This window comes from Chelonia mydas, chromosome 6 (genome assembly GCF_015237465.2).
Source record: "Chelonia mydas isolate rCheMyd1 chromosome 6, rCheMyd1.pri.v2, whole genome shotgun sequence".
Lineage (NCBI taxonomy): Eukaryota > Metazoa > Chordata > Testudines > Cheloniidae > Chelonia > Chelonia mydas.
The window spans coordinates 61,360,385-61,387,272 of NC_051246.2; the positions used below are offsets into that span (position 1 = coordinate 61,360,385).

At 47.7% G+C, this 26,888-nt stretch overlaps 2 protein-coding genes across 14 annotated transcripts in view; both read right to left on the reverse strand.

Annotated features, from left to right (window-relative positions):
- The window catches only part of CKAP5 (cytoskeleton associated protein 5), a 105,394-nt gene extending 104,129 nt beyond the window's left edge, over window positions 1–1,265 (reverse strand). Inside the window, exon 1 of one of the 9 annotated variants that reach the window (XM_027831885.3) lies at window positions 988–1,265. The gene's annotated coding sequence lies outside the window, so the exon portion shown is untranslated. The other 8 variants (XM_043548341.1, XM_043548343.1, XM_027831881.3 and 5 more) reach the window with 8 other exon arrangements.
- Window positions 1,266–7,279: 6,014 nt separating this feature from the next.
- The window catches only part of LRP4 (LDL receptor related protein 4), a 104,128-nt gene continuing 84,519 nt past the window's right edge, over window positions 7,280–26,888 (reverse strand). For 4 of the 5 annotated variants that reach the window (XM_027831868.3, XM_037900192.2, XM_037900191.2 and 1 more), the window contains 15 exons: window positions 26,411–26,497; window positions 26,022–26,193; window positions 25,760–25,922; window positions 25,257–25,482; window positions 23,664–23,967; window positions 23,034–23,252; window positions 22,510–22,644; window positions 22,191–22,299; window positions 21,720–21,864; window positions 19,033–19,146; window positions 18,578–18,701; window positions 16,794–16,861; window positions 16,123–16,210; window positions 12,435–12,576; window positions 7,280–10,445 (listed from right to left, as the gene is read on the reverse strand). In XM_027831868.3, the coding sequence (XP_027687669.1) occupies window positions 10,110–10,445; window positions 12,435–12,576; window positions 16,123–16,210; window positions 16,794–16,861; window positions 18,578–18,701; window positions 19,033–19,146; window positions 21,720–21,864; window positions 22,191–22,299; window positions 22,510–22,644; window positions 23,034–23,252; window positions 23,664–23,967; window positions 25,257–25,482; window positions 25,760–25,922; window positions 26,022–26,193; window positions 26,411–26,497 (2,432 nt within the window). In that variant the 3' untranslated portion in view covers window positions 7,280–10,109. Of the gene's footprint in view, window positions 10,446–11,749; window positions 11,819–12,434; window positions 12,577–16,122; window positions 16,211–16,793; window positions 16,862–18,577; window positions 18,702–19,032; window positions 19,147–21,719; window positions 21,865–22,190; window positions 22,300–22,509; window positions 22,645–23,033; window positions 23,253–23,663; window positions 23,968–25,256; window positions 25,483–25,759; window positions 25,923–26,021; window positions 26,194–26,410; window positions 26,498–26,888 lie in introns of all 5 variants that reach the window. The other variant, XM_043548349.1, reaches the window with a different exon arrangement.

Here is a 26,888-nt window from a genome sequence, read left to right on the forward strand (position 1 = left end):
TCCACCTAGAAAGTCTGGTCTGATCTAAATTCCATAGCAAAAACTCAAGTGATCATTTTCCGAATTAGTTGTTAGGAAGTCTGTCAGGTGCTAATAAAGCTCAGCATGCCGAGGGTCGCTGATAACCTGCACAGTGACCCAAAAAGTACTTTTAATGCTGGCAGGTAACAAGAGCCCGATACACTACACCTTAGCTCGGAGTGCCCAAAGGGCCAACCGAGTCCCGCCTTGACAACTCACGGAAAGTCCAAGCGTTGCAACCAACACAACTTTCAAACAGGGCATATTCCAGCCCGCAGCTGCGCTAACACAGAGGTGCGAGTACAGGGGAGCACGGCGCCATCAGAGCTGGAACCGCTCGTCCCTGCAGGCCACACGCTTGGCCCCACCTAGCGCTGGCAGGCACCTAATGCGGGCGCGCTACGTTCCCCACGGGCGCCCCTGCAGACTCGCCCCACGGCCGCTCCGGGGAGAGGTCGCTGCCGGCCGGGTCGCTCGGTCTCGGCCCACGGCAGCTCCGCACCCCATCGCCGCAGCGGCGGCTGCTGGCAGGGCCCGAGCTCTAGCTCGCGGGAGAGTCCCAAGGGGGCCGGGTTTGTTCTTCCCAGGCCCCCACCTCACTGGGTGGATGGGCCTAGAGACCCCGCGCCGGCCCCGCCCAGCAGCAGGACGTTAAACCGTCCGCTCACTTCGGCACCCCGTTAGGCGGGAGAAGGGAAATGCCACCCGCGAGCGGGAGCCTCGTGACACGGGCGCGGAAGCCCCCGGCTAGACATGTAAGTCCGGGGCGGGGGGCGGGGAGCGGACACTGGTGACGCTCACCTGAGCCGGTGCGGCGAACTCCAGGCCGCTCCTCAGCGAGGTTTGAAATCACTAACGCCCCCCGCACCTCGCAGTGTCCTGAGCACCCATTGGTCGCTGCCGGCCCCGCCCATGCCCTCAACCTGGCAACTCATTGGGTAGTTTGAATCCGGTAGAGCTACGTACCGTCTCTGTTCTTTAAAGGGGCAGCTCCAGGCCGCGGTGGCTGCGGCGCTGCATCCGGCATGAGACGCCCCCACGGCCTGTTCTCTGGCCAGTGCCGGGCAAAGCCCCGCCCGCCTGACTACCCGCGGGTACCGGACTGCCGGCTGCGGCCTGCTAGGGAGCCAGCGCCAGCAGAGTGACACGGGCAACGTGAGGACGGCGCCTCTCGCCGCTGGATTGACAGAGGGAGGAGGAGGAGGAGGAGGAGGAGGCGGCTCGCGCTGCGCGGGGAAGGCAACACGTGACACTAATGAAATGATACTTTATATTGGACACGTAGTTGGCCTGCGGAACTCTCTGCCACGAAAACCTGTCAGAAGTGTGGCAGGCTTGAAGAAATGTTTGCTAGTTCGATGACCACTGAACACCCATAGTTACATTAGAGATGATAAACCTACACGGGGGACACATGGACTGCCTGCTTCAGGAGGGGCGTGAGGTGCTAATTAACTGGTTGGTGAAGAAAAAGCTTCCACTAAAAATAATTTTGTAATTGTCCACTTCATGTTTTCATAAGTTTTCCTCTGACTGAGACAAGATACTGGACTTGTTGGACCACAGACTTGTTGGTCTGAACTAGTAGAGCAATTCCTATCTAAAGTGATGGAAAAAGTAATTATAGTTTCACCTGGGGCTTTTAGTTTCTCTAGCCACTCATTAACCCTCATGGCCTGTCTGTCTACCATACAGTGCATTATTGCTTAGACACTAAAGATACAAAACCTATAAGGAAAACAACATCTGAAACATAAGCAAGGAAAATACAAAAAGTAACTAATTCCTCTCTTCTTTAAACATACCAGTTCCTGGAGACTGGTACTGAAAAGAATCCATGGAAGGTAGATGTGGGATGCAAATGGCACGGAGCATCGTAGTGAAGGGCCAGGGATTTAAATTTCTGACCTTGGATAGCAGAGTGATATGTTCACTGATGATGCGCATACTTTGCTATTACTTATGAGGAAAACAGTCAAAAACCAAACAAATCTATAAAATGAACCAGTCAACAAATGAGGAAGACTTGTGTCTGCAGGAGACAGAACTTTCACAGAAGATGGATCAAGACTGGAATTTACTGCTTGAGTAAATAAGAATGACCACTAACCTTGCTGCAGGTGGAACTAACTGTAGAGAAGGCTTGTCTTCCAAAGCAGACCACAACCAGGTAATTCAGTGTCGGCATGGCAGCTGGGTGTGTCTGAGTCCTCACCTTTTTATTTTTTAATGTTACAGTAGCACTTGCCTCTGGCTGCAATTTCTGAAACAAGTTCTCTCTACTGCCGAAACAGAGAGCCAGGCCCAATTCAAACTCATTTCCTAACCTGGCAGGGTTTGGGAATTATGCACAGAATGCACCTAACTCCTGGGAAGGGTGGGAAGACAGAACCTCCTGTCACAGGTGAAGGAGTTACTGCAGCATAAGGAAGCCTGAAAGGAGATCCACTCCTCTGACAAAAGGAGGGTGGACTTTAACTTAGTTTTCTCAAAACAACCCTCTCAAACATCAGCATCCTTACATTTTGTATATATAAAAAATACAGAATTTTAACCTTGTTGCTGTTGGCAGAGTTGAAAAGGACTTTTCTTTTTGTATTTACTTTTCAGGAGAGGTGCTCAGCTGTCACTGTGTCAACCACAGTATAAATTCCTAGACAGAGAAGTCAACAGATCTAGGCGTTTATACTGTACTCCACAGTGCGGTGTTCAGGCATCTAAGGCCCAATCTCTTGTCTCATGGGGGAGCCTAATATTGTTGTAAAGGAGAAGTGGCTTCCCAATTGCATTCCAGTATTAAATGCAAACATCTAGGTTAATGGAAGTGGTTATGGTAGGAGTTTAGATGTTCCTAAGTCAAGAAATGCACCAGTTAATGTTCCCATGGGAACTAAACTGCCCCACCTGTTTATGTGGCCACATTTCATTCTGGCAGCCATCCTTGGACTGAAACTCTTTTTTAATCAGTCTAGGTTCTACTGTACCTATCAGAAGATATTAGAGCAGCATATACTTGAGTAGTAGTTAGGTCTGTTAAATGAGGCCTTAAGATATACGTACTACTATGCAATGTGACAAGTTAGCATTGTGATGAGCCTTCTGTATTGTGACGAACCTGATTGCCTTCTATGATGAGATAACTGGCACTGTGGCTATGGGGAAAAGCGGTGGACATGATATATCTTGACTTTAGCAAAGCTTTTGATACAATCTCCCACAGTATTCTTGCCAGCAAGTTAAAAAGGTATGGATTGGATGAATGGACTAGAAGGTGGATAAAAAACTGGCTAGATCGTTGGGCTCAACGGGTAGTGATCAACGGCTCAATATCTATCTCAATATTGGCAGCCGGTATCAAGTGGAGTGCCCCAGGGGTCAATTTTGTTCAACATCTTCATTAATGAGCTGGATCATAGGCGCCAACTCCGTAGGTGCTCTAGGGCTGGAGCACCCAAGGGGAAAAATTAGTGGGTGCTCTGCACCCACTGGCAGCCAAGCTTTCTCCCCCCCCACCCCCCTGCCTCGCCTCACCTCACCTCCGCCTCCTCCCAGCGCTTGCCACCACCTGTAGCAAGCTCTTGGAGGGAGGGGGGAGGAGTGGGAACATGGGGCACTCAGGGGAGGAGCCGGGGCCGGGGATTTGGGGAAGGAGTCCAGTAGGGGCAAGGAGGGAACGGAGTTGGGGCAGGGACTTTGGGGAAGGGGTTGGAATGGGCTGCGGGTAGAAGGGGGGTCGAGCACCCACTGGCACCAGAAGTCATTGGCGCCTATCATCTGGATGATGGGATGGATTGCACCCTCAGCAACTTCATGGATGACGCTAAGATGGGAGGAGATGTAGATATGCTGGAAGGTAGGGATAGGGTCCAGAGTGACCTAGATAAATTGGAGGACTGGGGCAAAAGAAATCTGATAAGGTTCAACAAGGACAAGTGCAGAGTCCTGCACTTAGGATGGAAGAATCCCATACACTGCTACAGGCTGTGGACCAACTGGGTAAGCAGCAGTTCTGCAGAAAAGGACCTGGGGATTACAGTGGACAAGAAGCTGGGTATGAGTCAGCAGTGTGCCCTTGTTGCCAAGAAGGCAAACGGCATATTGGGCTGCATTAGTAGGAGCATTGCCAGCAGATCCAGGGAAGTGATAATTCCCCTCTATTTGGTACTGATGAGGCCACATCTGGAGTATTGTGTCCAGTTGTGGGCCCCCCACTACAGAAAGGATGTGGACAAATTGGAGAGAGTCCAGCACAGGGCAATGAAAATGATTAGGGGGCTAGGGCACATGACTGAGGGAACTCGTCTTATTTTAATCTACAGAAGAGAAGAGTGAGGGGGGATTTAATAGCAGCCTTCAACTACCTGAAGGGGGTTCCAAAGAGGATGGAGCTAGGCTGTTCTCAGTGGTGGCAGATGACAGAACAAGGAGCAATGGTCTCATGTTGCAGTGGGGGAGAGAGAGAGGTAGGTTAGATATTAGGAAAAACTATTTCACTAGGAGGGTGGTGAAGCACCAGAATGGGTTACCTAGGGAGGTGGTGGTGGAACCTCCATCCTTAGAGGTTTTTAAGGCCCAGCTTGACAAAACCTTGGCTGGGATGATTTTTTATTTTATTTTTTCCAGTGTGAATAAATGTAAAGTAATGCACATTGGAAAAAATAACCCCAACTATATATACAATATGATGGGGGCTAATTTAGCTACAACTAATTAGGAAAAAGATCTTGGAGTCATCGTGGATAGTTCTCTGAAGATGTCCATGCAGTGTGCAGCGGTAGTCAAAAAAGCAAACGGGATGTTAGGAATCATTTAAAAAGGGATAGAGAATAAGACAGAGAATATCTTATTGCCTTATATAAATCCATGGTATGCCCACATCTTGAATACTGTGTACAGATGTGGTCCCCTCATCTCAAAAAAGATATACTGGCATTGGAAAAGGTTCAGAAAACAGTAACTAAAATGATTAGGGGTTTGGAACAGGTCCCATAGGAGAAGAGATTAAAGAGGCTAGGACTTTTCAGCTTGGAAAAGAGGAGACTAAGGGGGAATATGATAGAGGTATATAAAATCATGAGTGGTGTGGAGAAAGTGAATAAGTTATTTACTTGTTCCCATAATACAAGAACTAGGGGCCACCAAATGAAACTGATGGGCAGCAGGTTTAAAACAAATAAAAGGAAGTAGTTCTTCACTCTGCACACAGTCAACCTGTGGAACTCCTTGCCGGAGGAAGTTGTGAAGGCTAGGACTATAACAGGGTTTAGAAGAGAACTGGATAAATTAATGGAGGTTAAGTCCATTAATGGCTATTAACCAGGATGGGTAAGGAATGGTGTCCCTAGCCTCTTTGTCAGAGGGTGGAGATGGATGGCAGGAGAGAGATCGCTTGATCATTACCTGTTAGGTTCACCCCCTCTGGGGCACCTGGCTTGGCCACTGTCAGTAGACAGGATACTGGGCTGGATGGACCTTTGGTCTGACCCAGTATGGTCATTCTTATGTTTTTATGATTTAGTTGGGATTGGTCCTGCTTTGAGCGAGGGATTGGACTAGATGAGCTCCTGAGATCTCTTCCAACCCTAATCTATGACTTTCTACTGTTCTAAGCCATAACCCTAAGATTAAATTAATTTACAATTTTTGCATTTAACTTCCCTATTTGTTTTGTTCTAAGAAAACAGAAATGTAAAATGAGGAAACAGAATGCAATTTGTCCTATTGATCTAATTGAGTACGTGTGTGAGGTGTGATACACACATACACCTCTGGAGTCTCCCCAGGACAAATCCAAACTCTTGAACAGTCCACCTTATGGGAACTTACAGAAAAAATAAAACCTCTGAGGGCAGAGTCCAAGATATAAGGGGCTGAAACTCTCTATGAATGTTTTGCAGAGGAAAAAGCATACATACACTGAATCAGAATAGAAAGTGACTTATTACTCTCTGACGTTATAACAAAAGGGAATTCAGTGTGTTGCCTTCAGCCTTCTTCCCAAGAATGAATCTTACTTCCCACCCTATGCTTAAGAGAAAATCAATCCTCCTGGGCCAGGCTCCCTCACTATCCCCTGCATGTGTTTTGGAGTTTCATGGCCGTCCCAGCTCAGGCCGTTCATCACTCCATTGATTTTGTTATGCAGTTGGTGGCTTCTGTATTCCCCCTTTCAGGATCATCTCTGTCAGGTACCTTCAGAATAGTTGACTCCCCTTTAGCTCTACTGCCCTTGAGTCTACCCTCCTTTTGTCAGAGGAGTGGATCTCCTTTCAGGCCTCCTTATGCTGCAGTAACTCCTCCACCTGTGACAGGAGGTTTTGTCTTCCCACCCTTCCCAGGAGTTAGTGCATTCTGTGCATAGTTCCCAAACCCTGCCAGATTAGGAAGTGAGTTTGAATTGGGCCTGGCTCTATGTCTTGGCAGTAGAGATAACTTGTTTCAGAAATTGGAGCACATATACCCAAACATAAGTATCACTGCGGCATTTAAAAAATAAAAAGGTGAGTGCTCAGGAGCAACCAGCTGCTATGCCCACACTGAATTACCTTGGTGTGGTCTGCTGTGGAAGACCAGCTTTCTCTGCTCTTGTTGCCTGAATACCATATGGGGGGTGATACAGAGATGGATCTCTGCATAGAGAAGCTTGATTGTCCTCCTCTTTCAGTTTTAAAATATTACTAAAATCAAAAGGTCCAAATCCCACTTCTCTCAGTGAACTGTGTGTGAGTCAATCCTGTCTCATGGTTAGAGCAGGGAGACATGGCTGGAGATTTTGATTCTGTTTACAACTCTCCCACTACACACCCCCTACCACCAAGAATGACTTTAAAGCATCACACTGCATTAAGCAAAGGCACCAATGAAGAGAGGATTCCTGCAGCAGCCATAGAAAAGGCAACACTATCCATATATGGCTAACAACAATTTGGTCACAATGTTCTTCAGAAAGACTAGGCTACTAGCCCCTGTTGCCATGTCAAACAGAGTGAAGGAAGAATGTGAGCTCACTGCATTTGAGCCAGAGTTGTCTCTTTCTTGGCAGTGGGCCTTAGATCAGGCTTCACTGCTGAAGAATGTGTGTGTCACTGTCAGCTGGATTATCCACAGAACGCTGCTTCCATTTACATCTTCTCAATCCCTCCAGCTGCGGTGCTCAGTGAGCAGAGATGAGGTTCTATGCAAACAAGGCCGGGAGCTCCTCATTCTCCAAAGGGAGCCAGTATAACATGCATGATTCACAACTCAAAGCCAAGCAGAGTGATTAAGAAAAGCTAAATTTATATTAAATTATCAACTCCTAAAATACTGAACATAGTGGTTAAATAACTCCAGAAAGTCCAATCTCTCCAGTGAGTAACGTTAAAATCATTACACAAGAATGCAGGGGAATCACTGCCATTAGCTCAGGACAAACAGGAGAGAGAAGTTTGCTTTTTACATAGCAAATCAGTGCTCAAGAGTTCATCCCCCAGTTCTGCCCTTTCTACATTCTGTATAGCCCTCATGCAATTAAGGCCTTCTCCTCCCCAGAACAGGGAAATACAATACACCCCCGAGGCAGCATCTCACAAGGGCTGTTAGCTCACATTGGGGAATCTTATGTCTGCTCACACCAGTAGTGGAACTAGGGCTGTAGGAGATTTCACTGCTTCATCTCCCCAGCGTAGCAGACATATGATCTCTGTTGGGGTTGGAGGGGAAGGGACTGGGGAAGTTTGGAGGGTAGCTGTGAATGGTCTTGGGGCTGGAATGTACAGGTTTCCTTCCTAGGAGTAGGAATGTGCATAGTTTCAGACAGAGTTTGAACACCAGTAGCTGTTGGAAAGATTGATTGAGCTTTTCCTTCTGTTCTGCATTCTCAAACCAAGCAGCTATTATTTCCATAGGTCCACTGAGTCCCCACTGAGGGGAATGGGTGGGTGTTTCCAGTCCCTCTTCCCCACACACCTGGATGTTTAATGTGTAGTGCAGAGTGATGCATTCACATAGCTCATCAGGAGAGAAGAGAGGTAGGGCTGTTCTCCCAGGATGTTAGAGCCTTTTCCCATACAGGCTAGTTCCCCACCCTGCTTCCACTGCCCTACACACAGGCTCCCTCCCAACTGGGGTCTTCCTCCTACACTTGAGCCCTTGCTCTTGCCCCTGTGTGTTGCAGCCTGGCTAGCCCAGGTCCATGTTAGTGAGATGGCAAAGCTCTGGCTCCTACTGCTTTTTCTCCCCACTGAATCCAAATCACCACTCCATGAAGCACCCACCCCTAGCACCAGCTGGGTCCTCCCTACACCCTGGATGGGAAATGCACATGGCCTTTCCACAGCAGGAGGCAAGGCTGGGATTATCGCAGGGGATCACTCCTTGGGACAGTTCTGTTTCCAAACAGCTAGCTTGGGATTTCATTTTTTACCTTCGATAAAATTCCTACGAAGGAAATGTGGGGACTAAACCCTCTTTTGGAAGGGGGAGAGGTTTTTTCCTTTAGATGTGGCAAATCAAGAGAATATTAAAAGAAGAGCTTTGGGCCCAGAAGGAGCTAAAGCTTCAAATGCTGCCAGGGATGTCTCTCTTGAAGCTCAAATAATTAGGTGTGTGGGTTTTCCACCCCCTGCCTTCCTTGCTCTCCCCTTCCCTCCTAAAAAATGAGGATTTGCAGAGACTAGTTCAAATGTGGTTTGTCTTTGGGTTCCCATGAGCCCTATTCCACGTGGATGCCTATTGCCTATGTCATGCTTGGACACCACTCAGCACCCCGGCCCAAGCACACCCCAAAGCTACCAGGGCCCAGCAGGAAACCCACCATGCTCTGTGTATAGGAGCCAGGTATAAGTGAAAGGCCTCATAGGCTGCAGAGCCAGAATAGAACTGGGTCCCCACACAGCTGAGGGGAAGAATAGAGACCTCTGCAAGAAGAATTATTTGCCAGTAAAAAAAATGGAGCTTAAAGCACAACTTCTAGTTGATAAGTGACTATTCAAAAATGGCCCCTAGAGCGCCATGGTTATTTCTCTGATTCCATGTCAAATGGGCTCAGTTTACTAATAGAATGGTTTCCCCAATCATCCCATTTCACACACCACTAGTAAAAAAAAAAGGTTCTACCAGCCACAACAGATCCTTAGTGACATCTAGTCAGGCCCATGGTCTTCCATAGCTTTGCACAAGTGTAACTGGCTGGCCTTCTGATGGGAACTTTATAAACAGCTTTGTTGATAATGAAAAAGAAGGAATACACTCCAGATTCTCTCCCTCTGAGCTGAGTTTCCTCGCAGTAGGCCTGTGGAGCTAAGAGCAGTAAAAATATATTCTGTCCCCCGATATGGCGGCTCTAACGCCACTGTACACTGAAAGCAGTTAGGAGAGTCCTATCTGCATTCAGTTTTTTTTTTTTTTTTTTTTGAAGTGGGTGATAGCAACAAGGTGAATAGGAGCAGTGTCCATTGCCAGCAACAGACACAGTGCTCCAGCACCAGGCTTCATCACTCCTGTAGAGATGTGCCAGAAGGTGGGGAAAGTGGCAGTGACATTCTAATGACATCAATCACAAGAAACATAGCAGCTGTGGTTGCTCTCTTTATCCCCTTAGAAGTGACCTGCTGCTACATTGTCCCGTCTTTCAGCCCTCCACCAATTCCCCAAAGTAGAGAGAGCAGAGCTGGCCTCTGAATGAAGCAGGCAAGAGGTGCTGAGCCTGATGAGAAGCTGGCAGTGGAGGAGCTCTGCTCTCCCAGAGGCATGAATTGTGAGCTTGACAGTGCAGAACTCGCAGATTGCCAGAGGGGACAGAATCTGAATTAGACTCAGCCCAGAGGAGTCACTGCAGAAGTTACCATGGCAGCTTCCAGGAAAAGGGAACATATAAATAAACCACAAAACAGTGAGAATGAGCCCAAAGGGTCTCTGGGGTCCATTCCCCCCTGCCATGAGGGAACAGTCTGGCCCCAGCTCCTTGCTGAAAGGCAGTCAGTCTCTGGGCTCCTTGCAACAGGAAGGCTAGTCTCTGGGCTTCTCCCTGCATGACAGAATGAGTCCTGTCTCATTCATATGGAGCAGGGGCTGAGGAGGAGCTGGGCATCTCCAAGGTAGTGCATGCTTTAGACTTCACTCTCCGTGGAGGGCTTGCATTGGTGTTTCCAGCCTGTGTCTGGGAGTGAGCCGCGCCGTTCCGGGGTGGCTGCCGCCGTGTTGACACTGCTGCACTCAGACTGCTCCTCCTGCAGCAGCTGCTCAGTTTCGGTGTCATCCAGTGAGCCAGAGCTGGCCTGGATAGAGACAGTGTCAGTCTTCATGCAGACGTGGTCCCGGAGTATCCCTCCCCGGGAGCTCCGTATCTGCTTGAGGTCATCCCACTCAGACTCGTCACCGGACAAGAGGCATATTCCTTCCACAATCTTGATCTTTTCCTTGGTGTAGCAATGATCATGACCAGCCTAGCGGGGAGACAACAGAATAAAAATACCCACAGAGCATCAGTCACTTCTAGCCAAAGAACAAAGCAGCGGCTGGAATGAGACAGGCAAAGAAGCAAGCAAAGGGATGGCCCTCAATGAAAAGAGTAATTGGCTGCTGCCATCAGGGCAGCAGAGACCATTCTAGTCTTCCCCCTCACAATGCTCAGCCCAGCACACCCAAGCCCTCCCCAAAGGAATACCCATTCCAAATCTCCAGGCTCCTTCAATCCATGGAAAAAGGTGAGGGAAGATGGCTCTTCTGCTTCACTTGGACAAATGGAGCCAATGCCATTTGGGGGCAGGAATAATACCAGAGCCTGAATAGGAAGAAGAAACCTGGGAAGCAGGAACAGCCAAGAGAGACTAAAGGGCAGAAGTAGGCAGGAAATCAGGTAGGAGTTTACAATGGGATAAGGCTGCTAAAAAGGTTAATCAGTTTGGGAGCTGCATATGCAGTGGCTTTATATCCCAGAGCAGGGAGGAGCAAGTTGCCCTCTATACGCATCTTGAGACAGCCCACCTGGTCTACTGTTTTGGGTTTGAGCACCTCACTGCAGTGAAAATAACAGAGGAAGTATAGAGAAGAACAACAGAAATTATCAGAGGGCTAGAGGGACAAAGTTATGAGCAGAGATTAAGAGTGAATTCTGTCTAGCTTGGCTCAATGATAACTGAAGAGGCATGGGTGTAGACATCTCATAGGTGTTTGTAAACTCGCCCCCCCCCGCCCCCCTCCCCAGAGGAGAGAAGAATTATGTGTGTGACACATGTGGGTATATCTAAGTAATGAGACTAAGAAAAAAATGGGAAAGGTTTAGAGTGAATCTCAGGGAAACCATTGTGACAATGGAGTATTGGAGGCTGTGAAATACAGAGGAAAGGTTGAGGGATCTATTTCTTGGGGCATTTCAAACAAAACCACTAAAAATTGTCCTATATGGAACAATCCTATCCTGGCCCCTGGGAAAGGGAGTCAATGGTATAACAGGCCTTATCCATCTCCAGGGTCTACAAGAATCGTAAAGAAAATAACTTATCTGGGGGAGTTTAAGTAGCATAAACTGCAAACCCTTAGCCACACAACCAAAAGACCAGTGCTAGAAAATGTCCTGTGCATCCCCAGCCCAGGGAGTTTAGTTGAGCTAGTTCAAAGGCACAAACACAGACACATGGGAAAGCCAGCCGAGCAGCAATTTGTACATGACAGTTGTTAGAGCCTTTCAGTGCTGCAGGAGTGAAGGAGATGGGGGTCACTCACACATACACAAACAGAGCAGTGATACCTGACGTGAGGATGTGAGCAGAAATCAGAAGAAGAAAGATGAGAAGCTATCAGGGGGATGAGAAAGTTGCTGAGGAAACAAAGAGGAGAAACTAAGTGCTACACGATAAAAATAGATACAGCCCTATATGGGGCCCATACCAATGTCCTAGTCATCAGGATTTTCAGTTCTTCTCTCCACCCTGCCCCTCCACATGGTGCATAGACAAGAGCTGTGTCCCTTCTAGCCAGACTCTTCCTGGTTCTATCCGTGACTGCCCAGGGCAGTGTTAGGGTCGGTGGGGAAGGACAGGACTCAGCCAAGGAACGTGGGTCCAAAGGTAGAATTTTCCCTTTAAACCCAACAGCCTGGTGGCCAGCAACACTGTAACAGGGATACAGGAGACTACAGGAATAGAGGGGAAAGTTGGAGCCTAAGGCAGGTCTGTGCAAGTGGGAAACAATGAGGAACTGAGAGATGTGCTAGTTAAGCCCTGTGAGTCTTGCTTGGTAGCTTACTGCAGCTGCCCTCACCCATCCCAGGGATCTTCCTGGGACAGATTTTGGAGAGCTCTCCGGATGGGGATGTTTTCGGGGTTCAGGCACCTGCCAAGAACCAAGCACAATTCACTCTCACTATTTACATAGATTTGTAATGTTAGGACAGTTAGAAGTTGGTCCCGGAGGCCTCTAAGAGCAGCTCTTACCTCCTTCTTATAGCACAGCTGGTTGTACAAGGTCGGCTTGGGAATAGTTTCGATCTTCACCTCCTGGGTAGCTGTCCGGTATGACGGGTTACTGTAAGTCAGGTTCCCCAAGCCAGGGTCTGTGAACTTAGACTTCTTGTGTCTGTAGGAGGAGAAATCAGGAAGAGGAGGTGGAAGAACAAACAACAGAAATATCCAAAACACATGACCTGGTAGTAATGGGAGACTAACTACCCAGATATCTGTTGGCAAGGTAACACAAAACGTCCAGTAAGTTCTTGGAATGTGTTGGGGGACAACTTCTTGTTTCAGAAGGTGGAGGCAGTAACTAAGGACATAGAATCAAGTCTAAACTAGCTTACTTAACAGGAAGGAATTGGTTGCTAATCTGAAGGTGTATGGCAACTTGGGTGAAAGTGATCATGAAATGATGGGCTTCATGATTATAAGGAAAGGAAGAAGTGAAAACAGCAGAATAAGGAAGATGGACTTCAAAAATCAGACTTTAACTAACTCAGAACTGGTAGAGAAGGCCCCATAGGAAGAAATTCTAAGAGAAAAAGGAGTTATGGGGAGCTGGTAGTTTCTCAAAGAGACAGTATTAAAGGAGCAACAGCAAACTATCTCGACGGTAAAGAAAGATAGAAAGACCAGTAAGAGGACTGTATGTCTCCATCAGGAGCCTTTAATGACCTGAATATCAAAAAGGAAACCTACAAAAAGTGGAAACATGGACAAACTGCCAAGGAGGAGTACAAAAGAATAGCATAAACATGCAAAGACGAAGTCAGAAAGGCTAAGACACAAAATGAGTTACACCTAGCAAGGGACATAAAAGGCAATAAGAAGAGCTTCTATCAATACACTAAGAGCAAGAGAAAGACAAATGAAAGTGTAGGTCCTCTACTTAGTGGTGAAGGAGACCTAACAGAGAACTCTAGAAAGCTGAGGTATTGCTTACTTTGCTTCAGTCTTCACTAAAAAGGTTAATAGAATTAATTTAACAACAAGGGGGAAGGAACGCAAGCCAAAATAGAGAGAGAACAGATTAGAGAATATTTAGACAAGTGAGATGTATTCAAGTTGGCTAGGCCTGATGAAATTCATCCTAGTGTCTTTAAGGAACTAGCTGAAGCAATCTCGGAACTGTTACCAATTATCATTGAGAACTGATGGAGAACAGGTGAGGTCCCTGATGACTGGCAAAGGGGAAACATAGCAACTATATTTTAAAAGGAGAAACACAGAACACCGGGAGAATTATAGACCAGTCAGCCTAACTTGGATTAGGAGAGAACAGGGTTATAAGGAATAGTTAAAATGGATTTGTCAAGAACAAATCATGCCAAACCAAACTAACTTCCTTTTTGACAGGGATACTGGTCTAGTGAATAGAGGGGAAGCAATATTCATGATATATCTTGATTTTCATAAGGCTTTTGACACAGTCCCACATTATAGTCCCATCAGCAAAATAAGGAAATGTGATAAAATTATTATAAAGTGTACAACTTGTTGAAGACCGTACTCAAATCGTATTTATCAATGATTCACTGTCAGACTATGGGGACATATCTAATGGGGTCCCACATAGGTGGTATTGTCCTGGGTCTGGTACTATTCAATATTTTAATTAGTGACTCTCATAATGGAGTGGAGAGTATACTTATAAAATTTGAGGATACCACCAAGCTGGAAGGGGTTGCAAGCACTTTGCAGGACAAGATGAAAATTCAAAGTGACTGACAAATTGGACTGAAATCAACAAGATGAAATTCAGTAAAGACCAGTATAAAGTACTACATTTAGGAAGGAAAAATTAAGTGCACAACTACAAAATGGGGATAGTATTGCTGAAAAGGGGGCGGGGGGTTATAGTGGATCACTAATTTAATATGAGCCAATAATGTGATATGCTGTGAAAAACACTAATTTTTCTGAAGTATATTAACAGGAGTTTCATATGTAAGACATGGGGATAATTATTCTGCTCTACTTGGCACTGGTAGGCCTCATCTGGAGTTCTGTGTCCAGTTCTGAGAGCCACACCTTAAGAAACATGTAAATAGATTAGAGTGTGTCCAGAGGGCAGCAGCAAAAATGATAAATGATTTACAAAACCTGACCAATGAGGAAAGGTTTAAAAAAAACTGGGTATGTTTAGTCTTCTTTGCTCAAGACTGAGAGGGGCACCTGATAACAGTCTTTAAATATGTTAGGGGCTGTTACAAAGAGGACTGTGACTGATGACCACTCAGGGTAGGTGAAGGAATAACAGGCTTAATCTGCAGCAAGGGAGACTTTGGCTAGATGTGAGAAAAACTTTCTAACTATACGAATATTTAAGCGCTGGAATAAGTTTTCAAAGGAGGTTGTGGAATCCCCAAAATTGGAGTTTGTCTAACCTGTTCTTAAAAACCATCTGTCACAGACTGTCTAGATTTACTTGGTCCTGACTCAGTGCAGAGGACTGGACTACATGACCTTGAGGTCCCTTCCAGCCCTACGTTTCTATGATTCTGTCAGTAGAGAGATACGGTCCCATTGCCAAAAGGTCTGTTTCTACAGACAAGGCCCCAACCTAGTGACCAGAAAGCTCCAATGATCTACTTGTTCCCTCAGGCCGGAGGAGAGCCTGTTTCATCAGGTACAGGTGTTCCCTTCAGCTGCCTGTACAGGCACCATGCACTAGTGCAAGGCAGTCGGGTTGTCTCTCGCTTACACCAGTACAAGTCAGAGGTGACTTCGCTATTAGGCAATGGAGTCATATTAGTGTAAAACCCATAAGAGCAGAATCAGGTCATGGACTTTACAGAGACAGAGATCAGTAGAACAAAACAAGTGCCCCTTAGGAGAGGGTCACGCTCTGGAAGAGCTTGTGAGAGCAGCTGGCTGAAAGCGTTTGGAACTCAGAGATTTACTAGACCAGCGTTTCTCAACTTGTGGGTCGGGACCCCAAAGTGGGTCACGACCCCATTTTAATGAGGTCACCAGGGCTGGTGTTAGACTTGCTGGAGCCTGGTGCCGAAGCCCGAGCCCCACTGCCCCAGGCTGAAGCTGAAGCCCGAGCGCTGCAGCCCTGGGCAGTGGGGCTCAGGTTACAGGCCCTTTGCCTGGGCTTCAACTTTGCCCCCTAGCCCTTGGTGGTACGGCTCGGGCTTGGGCCCCCAAACCCGGGGCAGCGGTGCTTGGGTGGGCTCAGGCTTTAGTCCCCTGTCCTGGGATCATGTAGTAATTTTTGTTGTCAGAAGGGGGTCGCGATACAATGAAATTTGAGAACTTCTGTACTAGACGAGATCCAATGCCATGGTGATACAAATTCCATCACACTCCTGCATACGATTTTCCAGACTCTGTATAACATCGAGCCAAACAGGGTTTTGCAGAGCAGGGAGCAGGAGGGCTGGGTGCAAGTGCAGGGCGTGGCTCTTCCCATATGCTCTTTATAAGGAGGAGGAGGAGAAGAACTTTAGGGCTGCCCAACAGACCTCAGTCTGCTCCCCAAGGTCTACGTGGGCCAGGGGTCTTCGTAAATAAAATGAAATCGTTATTATTACTGTTTCCAGATAATGAGATGCTTGTAGCCACAGTGATGAAGGACCTTTGTTGAAAATCTCCTTCAACCAAAAGACTCAATTCACCAACAACAGAGAAGAAGGGGACAGGATGGGAAGTGGGGGTCAGATACCTGTATATAATTAGAGCAGCAATAAGCAGCAGAATGACCAAGACACTCAGGAGGCCTCCAATAATGTAGGTGACATGCAGCCCTTCTCCTGAAAAAGAATAGCAAGGGTGAGAGGAGGCCCTTTCTGTGCCACTGGACTATGTTCAAAACTAGTGTAGCTGTGTGTGCATACATGTACACACCTATGTATTGGGGTTTAGCAGCCCAACTCTAGGGTGGATCTTGGCACAGCTTGAGCCCATTCTCTCCTCCTCACGGAATCTGGAGAAGACCTCTGAAGTAGGGGTGATATTATTTTTCAAAGATAGGGGCAAGTTAACCCCCTTCTGCTCCCAGCTTACTCCCTGGCTGGGTTAGTCTTCCTCACCAACCAGACTAGAGGGGGAAAGTACCCTTTGAGAGCTAAACTTGTTCCTCCTGAGTGATGAATGTGGGGGTTGGGGAACTCTGCTGTCCTTCAGACTAAAATCCTCTCCTCTGGCCACCTAGGGAAGAGCCTGTTTGGGGCTGAAAGAGAGCATGACTGATTTTCATCCTTGGGATACTCCTTGTCCTGCTCAGAATGAGATTGAAGGTGGTCATATTTGAGTCCTGAACACCTTAGAGCGAAAGGCCCTGGAATAATCTGGAAGAAAGGTTCAGCTAGCAGAGGGTAAGGAAGAAGAACTCACCTGTGGTTGCCAGTACTGCCTCGTTCTTCCGGGTGCACAGTCCTTGGCCAATATCTTTGTCAGAGCAGCTGAAGGGCACAAAGACACAGAGTTATCATCTCACTGCACAGAGCAGCCAGTCATCATCTGGATATGGATGGAGCCATGCAGGATACGGCAGGCTGCAGCTGGGAATGGAGGGTAAGCTGGGGGTTTGAGAAGGGGCATTATGACAAGAGCTTCCTTTGCCTGCTCAAGTATACCCTTCTACCCAGATGAAAGAGGTTTCTCTGGACCTAACTCTGTAGATCTTAGAGTCTCCACACTCTTCTGTCGCACTGCAAGTGAAGCTAGGATCTTTGGACAGCTTGTTCATGGGACATATTCAAGAAAGGGCATTAGCGCTGAGCAGTCACTCTTCCCCTTCCCTCTGCATTGAGGCTACATAGTGCTAATCTCTTAGGAAAGGAACAGAAGAAAAGCCAGCCCTGCAGAGAAAAATTTTTCTGCAGGGATTTTTATTCCCAGCAAAGAGAAAGAGGTATGTCTTTGCTTGCAGTTAATACCCCAATATGCGATGGAAGAGCTCTCCCTGCTGGGCAGGGAGAGAAGTGGGCCAAGGGACAATGGCAGAAAATACTTTCTATGCATTTAATCATAAAAGTAAGACCTGCAGACACGCTGTTTGGTCCCATCCTAGCTATCCCTTTCGGGGCAAGGCAGGACTGCTTCCAGGGCTCTGCCCAGTCTAGTTTAAAATGATCAAAGCAATGGAGCTCCCACCCCATCCCATGGGAAATCATTCTCCATGTTAAGAGTTCAGCAGTCATACGTGTGAAGCACAGGGTACCATGGGCAGGGCCAAGAGTATTCCTGCATCTTGAACAGCCAATCACGCTAGCAGGCACATTTGAAAGTGGGCAGCAAGGCCTATGCAGCCCATGCCAGCTCCAGAGAGTGCTGGCTAGAGCCCTGCGCAGATACAAAAATGTGGATCCGCATCCGAAAGAATCAATTTGTATCTGACCCGCTATCTGCCCTCTGTCTTTTATCCGCAAACCGCACCAGCAGCCAGCTATCTCTCAGTGCCTCTTAGGAGCAGTGTCTGTGTGCAAGTGTACTGTATACAGGATCTCAAAAGTGGGGAAGCAGCTGTCTGTAGCTCATAGCCTATGAGGCTGCTTCCTCGCCTTCTAGATCCTGTATTCCTCTCCCCTTTCTCCCCCCAAATACAGAGAAAGGAGAGGAGATAGATCAAGAAGCAGCTGTCTGCAGCTCATATGGCTTCCTAACTTACTTTGCAGAAGCAGCTGCCTCCCTCTCCAACTGACCTGATACAGCAATACTGAAGTCGGGAGTTTCCTAAATTGCTTGGCTGCTTAAACTGCATCAATAGGAGCTGGGGGATTTTGCTGCCTGTCTTGATCTATCACCGCCCCTTTCTCTGTATGGAGCAGGGGGAGGGAATATAGGATCTGGAAGGAAGCAGCCTCACAGGCTATGAGCTGCAGACAGCTGCTTCCCCACCTTTGAGATCCTATATTTAGAGCCCTGCGCGAATACAAAATTTGTATTTACCATCCAATCTACAAAAATGGTCCTCAGATATCCACAGATTTGCAGGGCTCTAGTACGGGCCTCTGCCTTCGTAGACAGGGTCTTCTGTGGCTATTTACAGGGTGTCTAGAGGTTTTATGGTCTCACTCTACCTTGGGGAGGTGTGATAAGGTGGTGGAAGCTGAAAGGGACATGCACATCCTGCATTTAACTCTCAAGTCCACATTGCAAGCTGCAAAGTCACTCACTTTCCTTCTGTTGCTTCCAGGGATGTGTGGGGTTTGGTCGTTGCAGAGCCTGATCTGCCAGGTGAGGTCTGGCTCCTCTCGCTCATACTGGTTGTTTCAGGAACAGGGGGCACCATTCCAGGAACTAAACAATAAAGACAGAAAAAGAAATAGGAGACTGGTTTTGTGAGACAGATGAAGAAGTCTGCTAGACCACAGATCACTTCCTAAATAGTGAGACCAAGAATTTGTGTACAGAGCACGGATACCCAATGCCCATCCGCTCCAGCAGGAAGCAATGTAGGAAAGGTATTTGCAGCTCACAGCTGCTTGACTTACATTGTAGGGACTTTTGTAGGTTTGGAGACCTCCCACATACCCTGCTTCTCAACAGGAGATGCTAAAGGCCAGGGTGGGAGTGCTGGCTGTGGTTCACATATGGATGCTATTACCCCAGAGAACCTCTCTGAACTCACCGGTGGAGCAGGGTCGTCCATCTGGTTCATCTGGACATGCACAAACAAAGTCAGAAACCCTGGCAAAGCAGAGATGGGTGCAGCCTCCATTATTCACTCCACAGGCATTCGTACCTGAAGGAGACAACCAAGGCATTAAACCTGGAGCAAGTGATCAGGTGAGGCCTTGATGGAGTTCAGTACACAAGAGCAGGAGCCTCACTTCCCTCTCAATCAAGATACACTGCTCAGAAGGCCAAGGAACTTCTGTGCCACATGAACCAACCCCTCTACCCCACAGTACTGAGAGAATGATGGAGAGAGCCAGGCATCAACAGATTACAATAACCGTGTCAAAAAGGGGCTAGAATATTCTGGAAATCAGCAGAGAGGAGCCCAACCATTGCATCCAAACAGATAAATCTTAGGAATAGACGCTTGGTGTTACTACAGAGAATTCTTTCCCAGGTCTCTGACTGGAGGGTCTTGCCCACATGCTCAGGATCTAACTGATCACCATATTTGAGGTTGTGAAGGAATGCCCAGGTCAGATTGGCAACGACCCTGTGGCCTTCCTCTGCAACATGGGGCACGGGTCACTTGCTGGTTTGACTTAGAGTAAACGGTCGATTCTCTGTAACTTGAAGTCTTTAAATCAAGATTTGAGGACTTCAATAACCCAGTCAATAACTGGGCATAGGGCAGGTGAGTGAGGTCCTGTGGACTGGGATGTGCAGGAGGTCAGACGACATGATCATAATAGTCCCTTCTGGCGTTAAAGTCTGAGTCTAAACTGATTGTTTAAGAATTTGTTCCAGTATATTTTCCAGGTATCAAAGTTAAGCTGACTGGTCTATAATTCTCTGAGTCCTTCGTTTGCCTTTTTAAAGATAGATACTATATTTGCCTTCTCTTGTCCTCTGGGAATTCACCCTCCGCTCCATGAGTTCTCAAAAGATAATTGCTTATGGTTCCCAAATTGCTTCCGCGAGTTCCTTACACACACTAGAATAAATTTCATCCGGTCCAGCCAACTTGAATATATCTAATTTATCTAGATGTTCTTTAACCTGATCTTTCTCTATTTTGGCTTGCCTTCCTTCCCCTTGTTGTTAATATTAATTGTGTGAAGCATCTGGTCATAATTAATTCTTTTAGTGAAGACTGAAGCAAAATAGGGATGAAACACCTCAGTCTTCTTCAAATTGTTTATTTGCTCTCCTTCCCTGCTAAGTAGAGGTCTACACTTTTCTTCATCTTTCCATTGCTCCTAACGTGTTTATAGAACCTCTTCCTATTGCCTTTTGTCACTTGTTAGGTATAACTCTTTTTGTTCCTTAGCCTTTCTGGCTTAGTCCCTACATGCTTGTGTTATTGTTTTGTAATCATCCTTAGCAATTTGTCCACATTTCCACTTTTTGTAGGTTTCTTTTTTTTTTTTTTTTTTTTGATTTTCAGGTAATTAAAGAACTCCTGATGGAGTCATATTGGCCTTTTACTATTCTTCCTATCTTTCCTTCACATCAAGATTGACAATATCAAAGGAGCAACAGCAAACTCTTTGAGAAACAACCAGCTCTCCAAAACTCCTTTTTCTCTTAGCCCTGGTCTACACTGAAGGGGGGAATCGAGCTAAGTTACGCAACTTCAGCTACGTGAATAACATAGCTGAAGTCGACATACTTAGATCGACTTACCATGGTGTCTTCACCATGGTGAGTCGACTGCTACCGCTCCCCCGTCACTCTGCCTGTGGAGTACAGGAGTCGACGGGAGAGCGCTTGGGGGTTGATTTATCGTGTCTAGACTAGACACAAGAGATTGATCCCTGCTGGATCGATTGCTCCCCGCCAGTCCGGCGGGTAGTGAAGACATACCCTTAGAGTTTCTTCCCATTGAACCTTACCTACCAGTTCTCTGAGTTGGTTAAAGAATTATTTATTTTTTTTAAGTCCATCTTCCTTATTCAGCTGCTCTCACTACTTCCTTTCCTTAGGCTCATGAAATCTACCATTTTATGATCACTTTCCCCTCAGTTGCTGTCCACCTTCAGATTTGCAACACAATTCCTCCATTAGTAAGACAAGTCTAAACTGACCGTCCCCCGGTTGCTTCCTCCACCTTCTGAAACAAGAAGTTGTCCCCAACACATTCCATGAAATTACTGGCCATTTTGTGTTACTTTTTCAACAGACATCGGGGTAGTTCAAGTCTCCCATTACTACCAGATCTTGTGTTTTGGTATTTCTGTTATTTGTTCTGGACATGCTTCATCCTCCTTCTGATTTGGTGGGCTGTAGTAATCTCCTACCATGACATTGCCCCTGGTTTTTCCCCTCCTTATCTTCACCCAGAGACTTTCAACGGGCCTTCCTCTCACCTCCTTCTGGACCTCAGAACAAGAATATATATTCTGGATGTACAATGCAACTCCTCCCTTTTTTCCCTGCCTGCCCTTCCTGAATGAGGAAAGACAGACAGTTATAAGGAAGTTATAACATAGGCTTCCTTAGCTGAAATCTCAGAGATGCAGAGAATGTGCCCAACCAAGACTGAGGGAAGAGTCACAGTTTGTAGGCCACACAGAGAGGGGTGGGTGGAGGGCAAGGGCTCTCTGGGGAGAGACTGCACTCATTAAACATGCCAGAGTACCTGCAACCTGCTTGGCACCAACTAGCAGATGCAGCAATTAGGATCACCCCATATACCTGTCTGCCTCTGTGGGGAGACCACAATGATATCCATTAGCCCCTCAACATTGGCCAGGACAGTCTCCTTGTTTCGGCCTGAGTATTTGTCCACTCGCTGGATAGATTTGGTTTGCCAGTCAGTCCAGTAGATCCACCTGTCCTGCTGCTCAGAGGGAAAAAATCAAAGGCATTAGAGCATTTGGTCACATATATACAGGAACTGCAACAAGAGTATTCATGGGGCTTAGAACTCCAGACAAATCCCCTTCCCAGCCTAACTTCCCTCTTCTCAATGTCAATCAGGAGCTTCCCGCACCCCCTCAGCCAAACTCTTTTTCTAGAAACAGCCTTAGGTAAATCCCAACCCAGAGAGGAACACACCAGATCCCCCACTACCCCATACATACCCAAGCAGTCTGTACTATCCCCTATGGAGCCTAGCTGTACAGCAGTCACTGCATTCACCAATACCAGCGGGCTCCTTTTTACCTGTGTCAGGGCAAAGGGGTGTGAAACCTGGCTGACCAGGACCTGGCGTAGCTTCCCATTGAGATCAGCACTCTCTATACGGTCAAGATGTGCATCCACCCAGTAAATCCTATAGAGACAGGGAAAAGAGATGAGACCAAACCCCACTGTTAGTCTTCCACCCATACTCACACGCCTCACTTCTGAGTCACTCACTAGCCCAAGATGCCTCAGAACAGGCAAAACACTTCAGAGGATTGAGCTAAAAAGGCTCAGGTGCACTACATATCTTACTCAGTTCTCCTGGGTATGACAGCATCACTCCCACTCTTGCACTGACCTTCTAGTATCATAGTCTAATGTCAGTCCATTGGGCCAGCCCAGGTCAGTGTTGATTAGAATTTTGCGCTCAGAGCCATCCAAGTTTGCCCGCTCAATTTTAGCAATGTGACCCCAGTCCGTCCAGAAGAGGTACCTGAACAGAGACAAGGCAGATGCAAGAGACAGGTAAGCCCCCAGAGGATGGGGGAAGAGGCAGGAGGACAGGTATGAGACTTTGCATTATTAAGTCCACTAAAAACTTTACTTGTGGACTAAAACAGCTGAGTGTACATTTTTCACTAAAAGTTCCAGTTTTGTTCACTTATCACACCCCATTTTCCCAATCTTGGCCTGCATCACTCCAAGCTGGACCTAACTCTTCCCCAGCCGCTAACATCATCCCACTCCAAATAAAGGCAGCCCAGTCTCCAGGAACTTGCCAGACTTAGACCACACATCCTTCTCCCAGATCTCCCTCCCATTGAACTGGCCTTGTACATCCTGACCTCCCACATCTTCCCCTCCACTTGGCCCTAAACCTACCCCTTCTTGGGAAAGGCAGCAATTGCTCGGGGTTCATCCAGGCTGTTATTAATAAGCACTTTTCTGCAGCTGCCATCCAGTCTGGCCACTTCAATGGTGTTGCGACCTGTGTCAGTCCAGTACAGGTTCCTGGCAACCCAGTCCACTGCCAAGCCATCCGTCGTCTTCAGCCCGTGACCAATGACGGTCTCCATGCTGCTGCCATTCAGGTCTGCCCGCCTGGGGGAATCAGTGCCAAACAGGATAAGGCATAAGAGGGCTCCTCACGATCCTTCAAGTCTCCCTGTGCCATTCTTCTCTATCAGTGGGACCACCAGCCCTTCCCCCCCAGTTCCCATGAAGGCTACATGTGTCTCCAACAATTAGTTCAGTAACACAAACTGCTGTAAGAAGAAAAGGAGTACTTGTGGCACCTTAGAGACTAACAAATTTATCTGAGCATAAGCTTTCGTGAGTTACAGCTCACTTCATCGGAAGCTGTCGGTGAGTATCACTACATTCCCAGCCCTTCAGGCAGGAACCACCTCCACCTACTGTAAAACACTAATCTATAAGAGCAGCCAACAGTGCAAAGACAAACTCAGCCTAAGAGGCTGGGTGCCCAGCAGCCACTTACCCCTGGGCACCTACCTGATGACATCAAGGAAGACATCTGTGTAGTAAATCTTGCCGTCCACACTGTCATAGTCCAGAGAGATGACATTGTTCAGCTCTGGGACAGGGACATGCACATCAGTGTGATCATTTGTGTCCAGTGAGATGCGTCGGATGGAGCCACGGCTGGAGAAGAGCAGATAAGTCTCGGGAGAGGGATCACAGGTCTGCTCATCGCTCTTCAGCTGGATGCCGGTGGGGCAGGCACAAGAGAAGCCAGCAGGGTGGGGCAGGCAGAGGTGGGAGCAGCCACCATTCCTCATGCTGCACTTGTTAAAGCCTTTGGGAAAAAGGGAGAGGAAAAGTCAGCCTGACTCCATGTTTCCAGAGACCTAAGCCTTCCATCTCTTTACAGGGCACGAACACATAATTCACTGGCCGCTGATTTCACTCCAACGGCATCCTTGCTAGGACTAGATTGTAGGTCACCACGAAGGGACACTTACCCAAAGATTCAACTGTGCTCTGCAGGATCAGTGGATGTGGGGGTCCAGTAGGGGCAGCCCCCTGGCCTGTACTCCTTGATATTAGAACTTCCCAATGGAAGAAACAGCAACCAGCTGGTTTCCACTGGCCGTCTGAGGATCATGTGATTCCAGTTTAGCTCTGCTATTTGCAATAGCAGCAACACCCCCGCAGCTGGGAAGAGTGCAGGAATGGCATAATAAACCACCCCTAGCCAGTCTGGCCCAGAAGTTTCCATTCTAAGTTAGACACATGCAGCAGGGGTGCTAGATAGGCCCACATTAAGCAAATGGCTTCTTAGTGGGTATGCATATTTAGATTTATCATGGGAATACTCAGGCTTTTTTTTATTACTAAATGTATATATATTTAGTGTGAGGGAGAAAAGTCCAGCAGAAGCAAGGGAGAAGGCAACAGGTATGGGACAAGGGCAGTGTCAGGGCTGGAGCAAACATGAGGGAGTGGGACTGGGATGCTGACCAAAAGCAGCAGGTGTTGAGGAAGGAGTGGGGTTGCATAGTGCACAGTGTTAGGGAGGATGTTTCAGCCATGTGAGAAGAGGCCAAGAGCTGCCTGTAGGAGAAGGTAAGGAGGCACATTCCAGTGAACCAAGCCAGCAGAGCAAGGGAACAGTGAGGATGGGAAATGAGCTGGAGACAGGGAATGGCTGTGAAGACCCAGAAGGGTAGGGTAAGGAATTTTACACTGCCAAGGAGACATTGGAGGAGGAGGATGTGATGAAAGCAGCAAATGAGGAAAAGGGTTTTAGCAGCAGTAGGCTTGAGTATTTGCTGTGTCTATGAATGGACTGGACTGAGTGACAGCCTAAATGCAAGGAGAGAAGGGGAAGCAGGAGCCAAAAATGACACCAAGACTGTGCACCTGGGTGGATGATGGAAACAGTCAGTTACTGTGGGAGGGGGTTGGGGTAGGGACTGGGGTTGGAGAAGGAATTTCTTTTCGGCCCTGCATGATCTCCCAATGAAATACCAGAAGAGCCCTCTCAATGACAGCGTGCAGAGGACCCTCTAGTCATATGGAGATGATACTCCTGGCTCCAAGGCCTGATGATACTCCTGGCTCCAAGGCAGCCTGGAAACTCACCAAGGGGCCGTGTCCTGTCAACAGCTTGAATGTCCATCAGGCCGGGCAGGTTTGCCCTCACCAGGATGACGTTGGCTCCGGTATCCTTGTCAGCCCGGTGAATGCTGCGGGTTTGCCAGTCAGTCCAGTAGATGTATGAGTCCAGTAGGGTGAGACCATAGGGATGCTGCACTGGGGACAGCAGGGTGTGGCGGTTTGCACCATTTAGGTCTGCAGCCTCAATGCGCTAGAGAGGGAGCAAGAAGGAACACCCTGCTCAGTCCTTTCTCTTAGATAATGTCCTGAGCAAAGACAAGCATGTGTGAAGCTGGGACTGGAGTCCAAGCAAGCAACATGGCTCTGGTCCACCATCCCCAACAGCCCAAGCCCACACGAAGCCTCAGAGTGCTTCCACACAGTCCCTTTCTCTTCTGACACCTTACCCAGGGACTTCAGAAACGGCCTCTAGGATACCAAGGCTCCAGTGTTAATCCCATAGGAATCATTAAAGAGAAGACACCAACCTCTGTGTGCGCATCGGCCCAGAGCAGCTGCGATCCAGCCTTATCCACTGCCAGCCCATTGGGCCAGCCTAGGTTGTTGCTGATCAGCACCAGGCGTCCTGAGCCATCCATGCCAGAGCGCTCCAGCTTGGCATTCTCACCCCAGTCCGTCCAGTACATGTATCTAGGGAAAAGGGGAAAGCCAAGAACACATCAGAGAAACAGCAGAGAGGTTAATGCCTCCAGGCCTTCTCCCTCAAGACAGTACCCTGCCAGCACTAACCCCATCTCGTGGTACAATGCAATTGCTCTTGGGCTGTCTAAGTTCTGCCAGACCAAAACCTTCCTCATTGATCCATCCAGGTTGCCCACTTCAATCCGATTGGTTCCTGTGTCTGTCCAATATACCTTGCGGCCAATAGCATCCACTGCCAGCCCATCTGTAGTCAGCAGACCTGAGAAAGCAGAATTGTACCAAGGTAACTTCTCATCCTTCAACACCGATCAGATAACCCTGGGGATTGCCCCTGCTCGCCACTCAAGTCTGGGAGTGCTCCCCCTACAGTACCTATAGGACTTCCACCCCTGACCCCCCTAGAGCTGGAAACCCAAGGAATTCCGCTCCAGGCTGCCACATGAAGATATGGTGCACTCTGGCAAAACATCCCTCACCTGTGGTGATGATGTCTTCATACTGTGAGCCATTCAGGGCAGCCCTGCTGATTTTCCGCAGCGTGCTATCTGACCAGTAAACTTTTCCTGGTAGGGAAATTGGAAAAATGAAAAATCAGCAAACTCCTTTATATAGCCCCAGGCCTCCTTGAGATTATCGGCACCTGGATTACTCTGAAGAGCAGCAGGGTCATGCAGTCCAGTGGTCTGTCAGTGTCCAGCACCACAGGACACAGAGTCACAGTAATTCAGTTAAAGGGATAGAAAAGCCACAGCTCCTCCAGTTCCAGCCTCTTCCAGAGGGAGGTGCCATAGTGAATGGTGAGGAACACTGCCTCTGGGGAGCTCACGGCTGCTCTTGAAAGGGTCCCTGTACAGAATGATGCAGTTTATTATTTAAAATGTTACTGACCAATACTGTAATCAGACCCATGTCTGGATTTCAGGATGGTCCCAGAGGACAAGAGTCAGACATTCT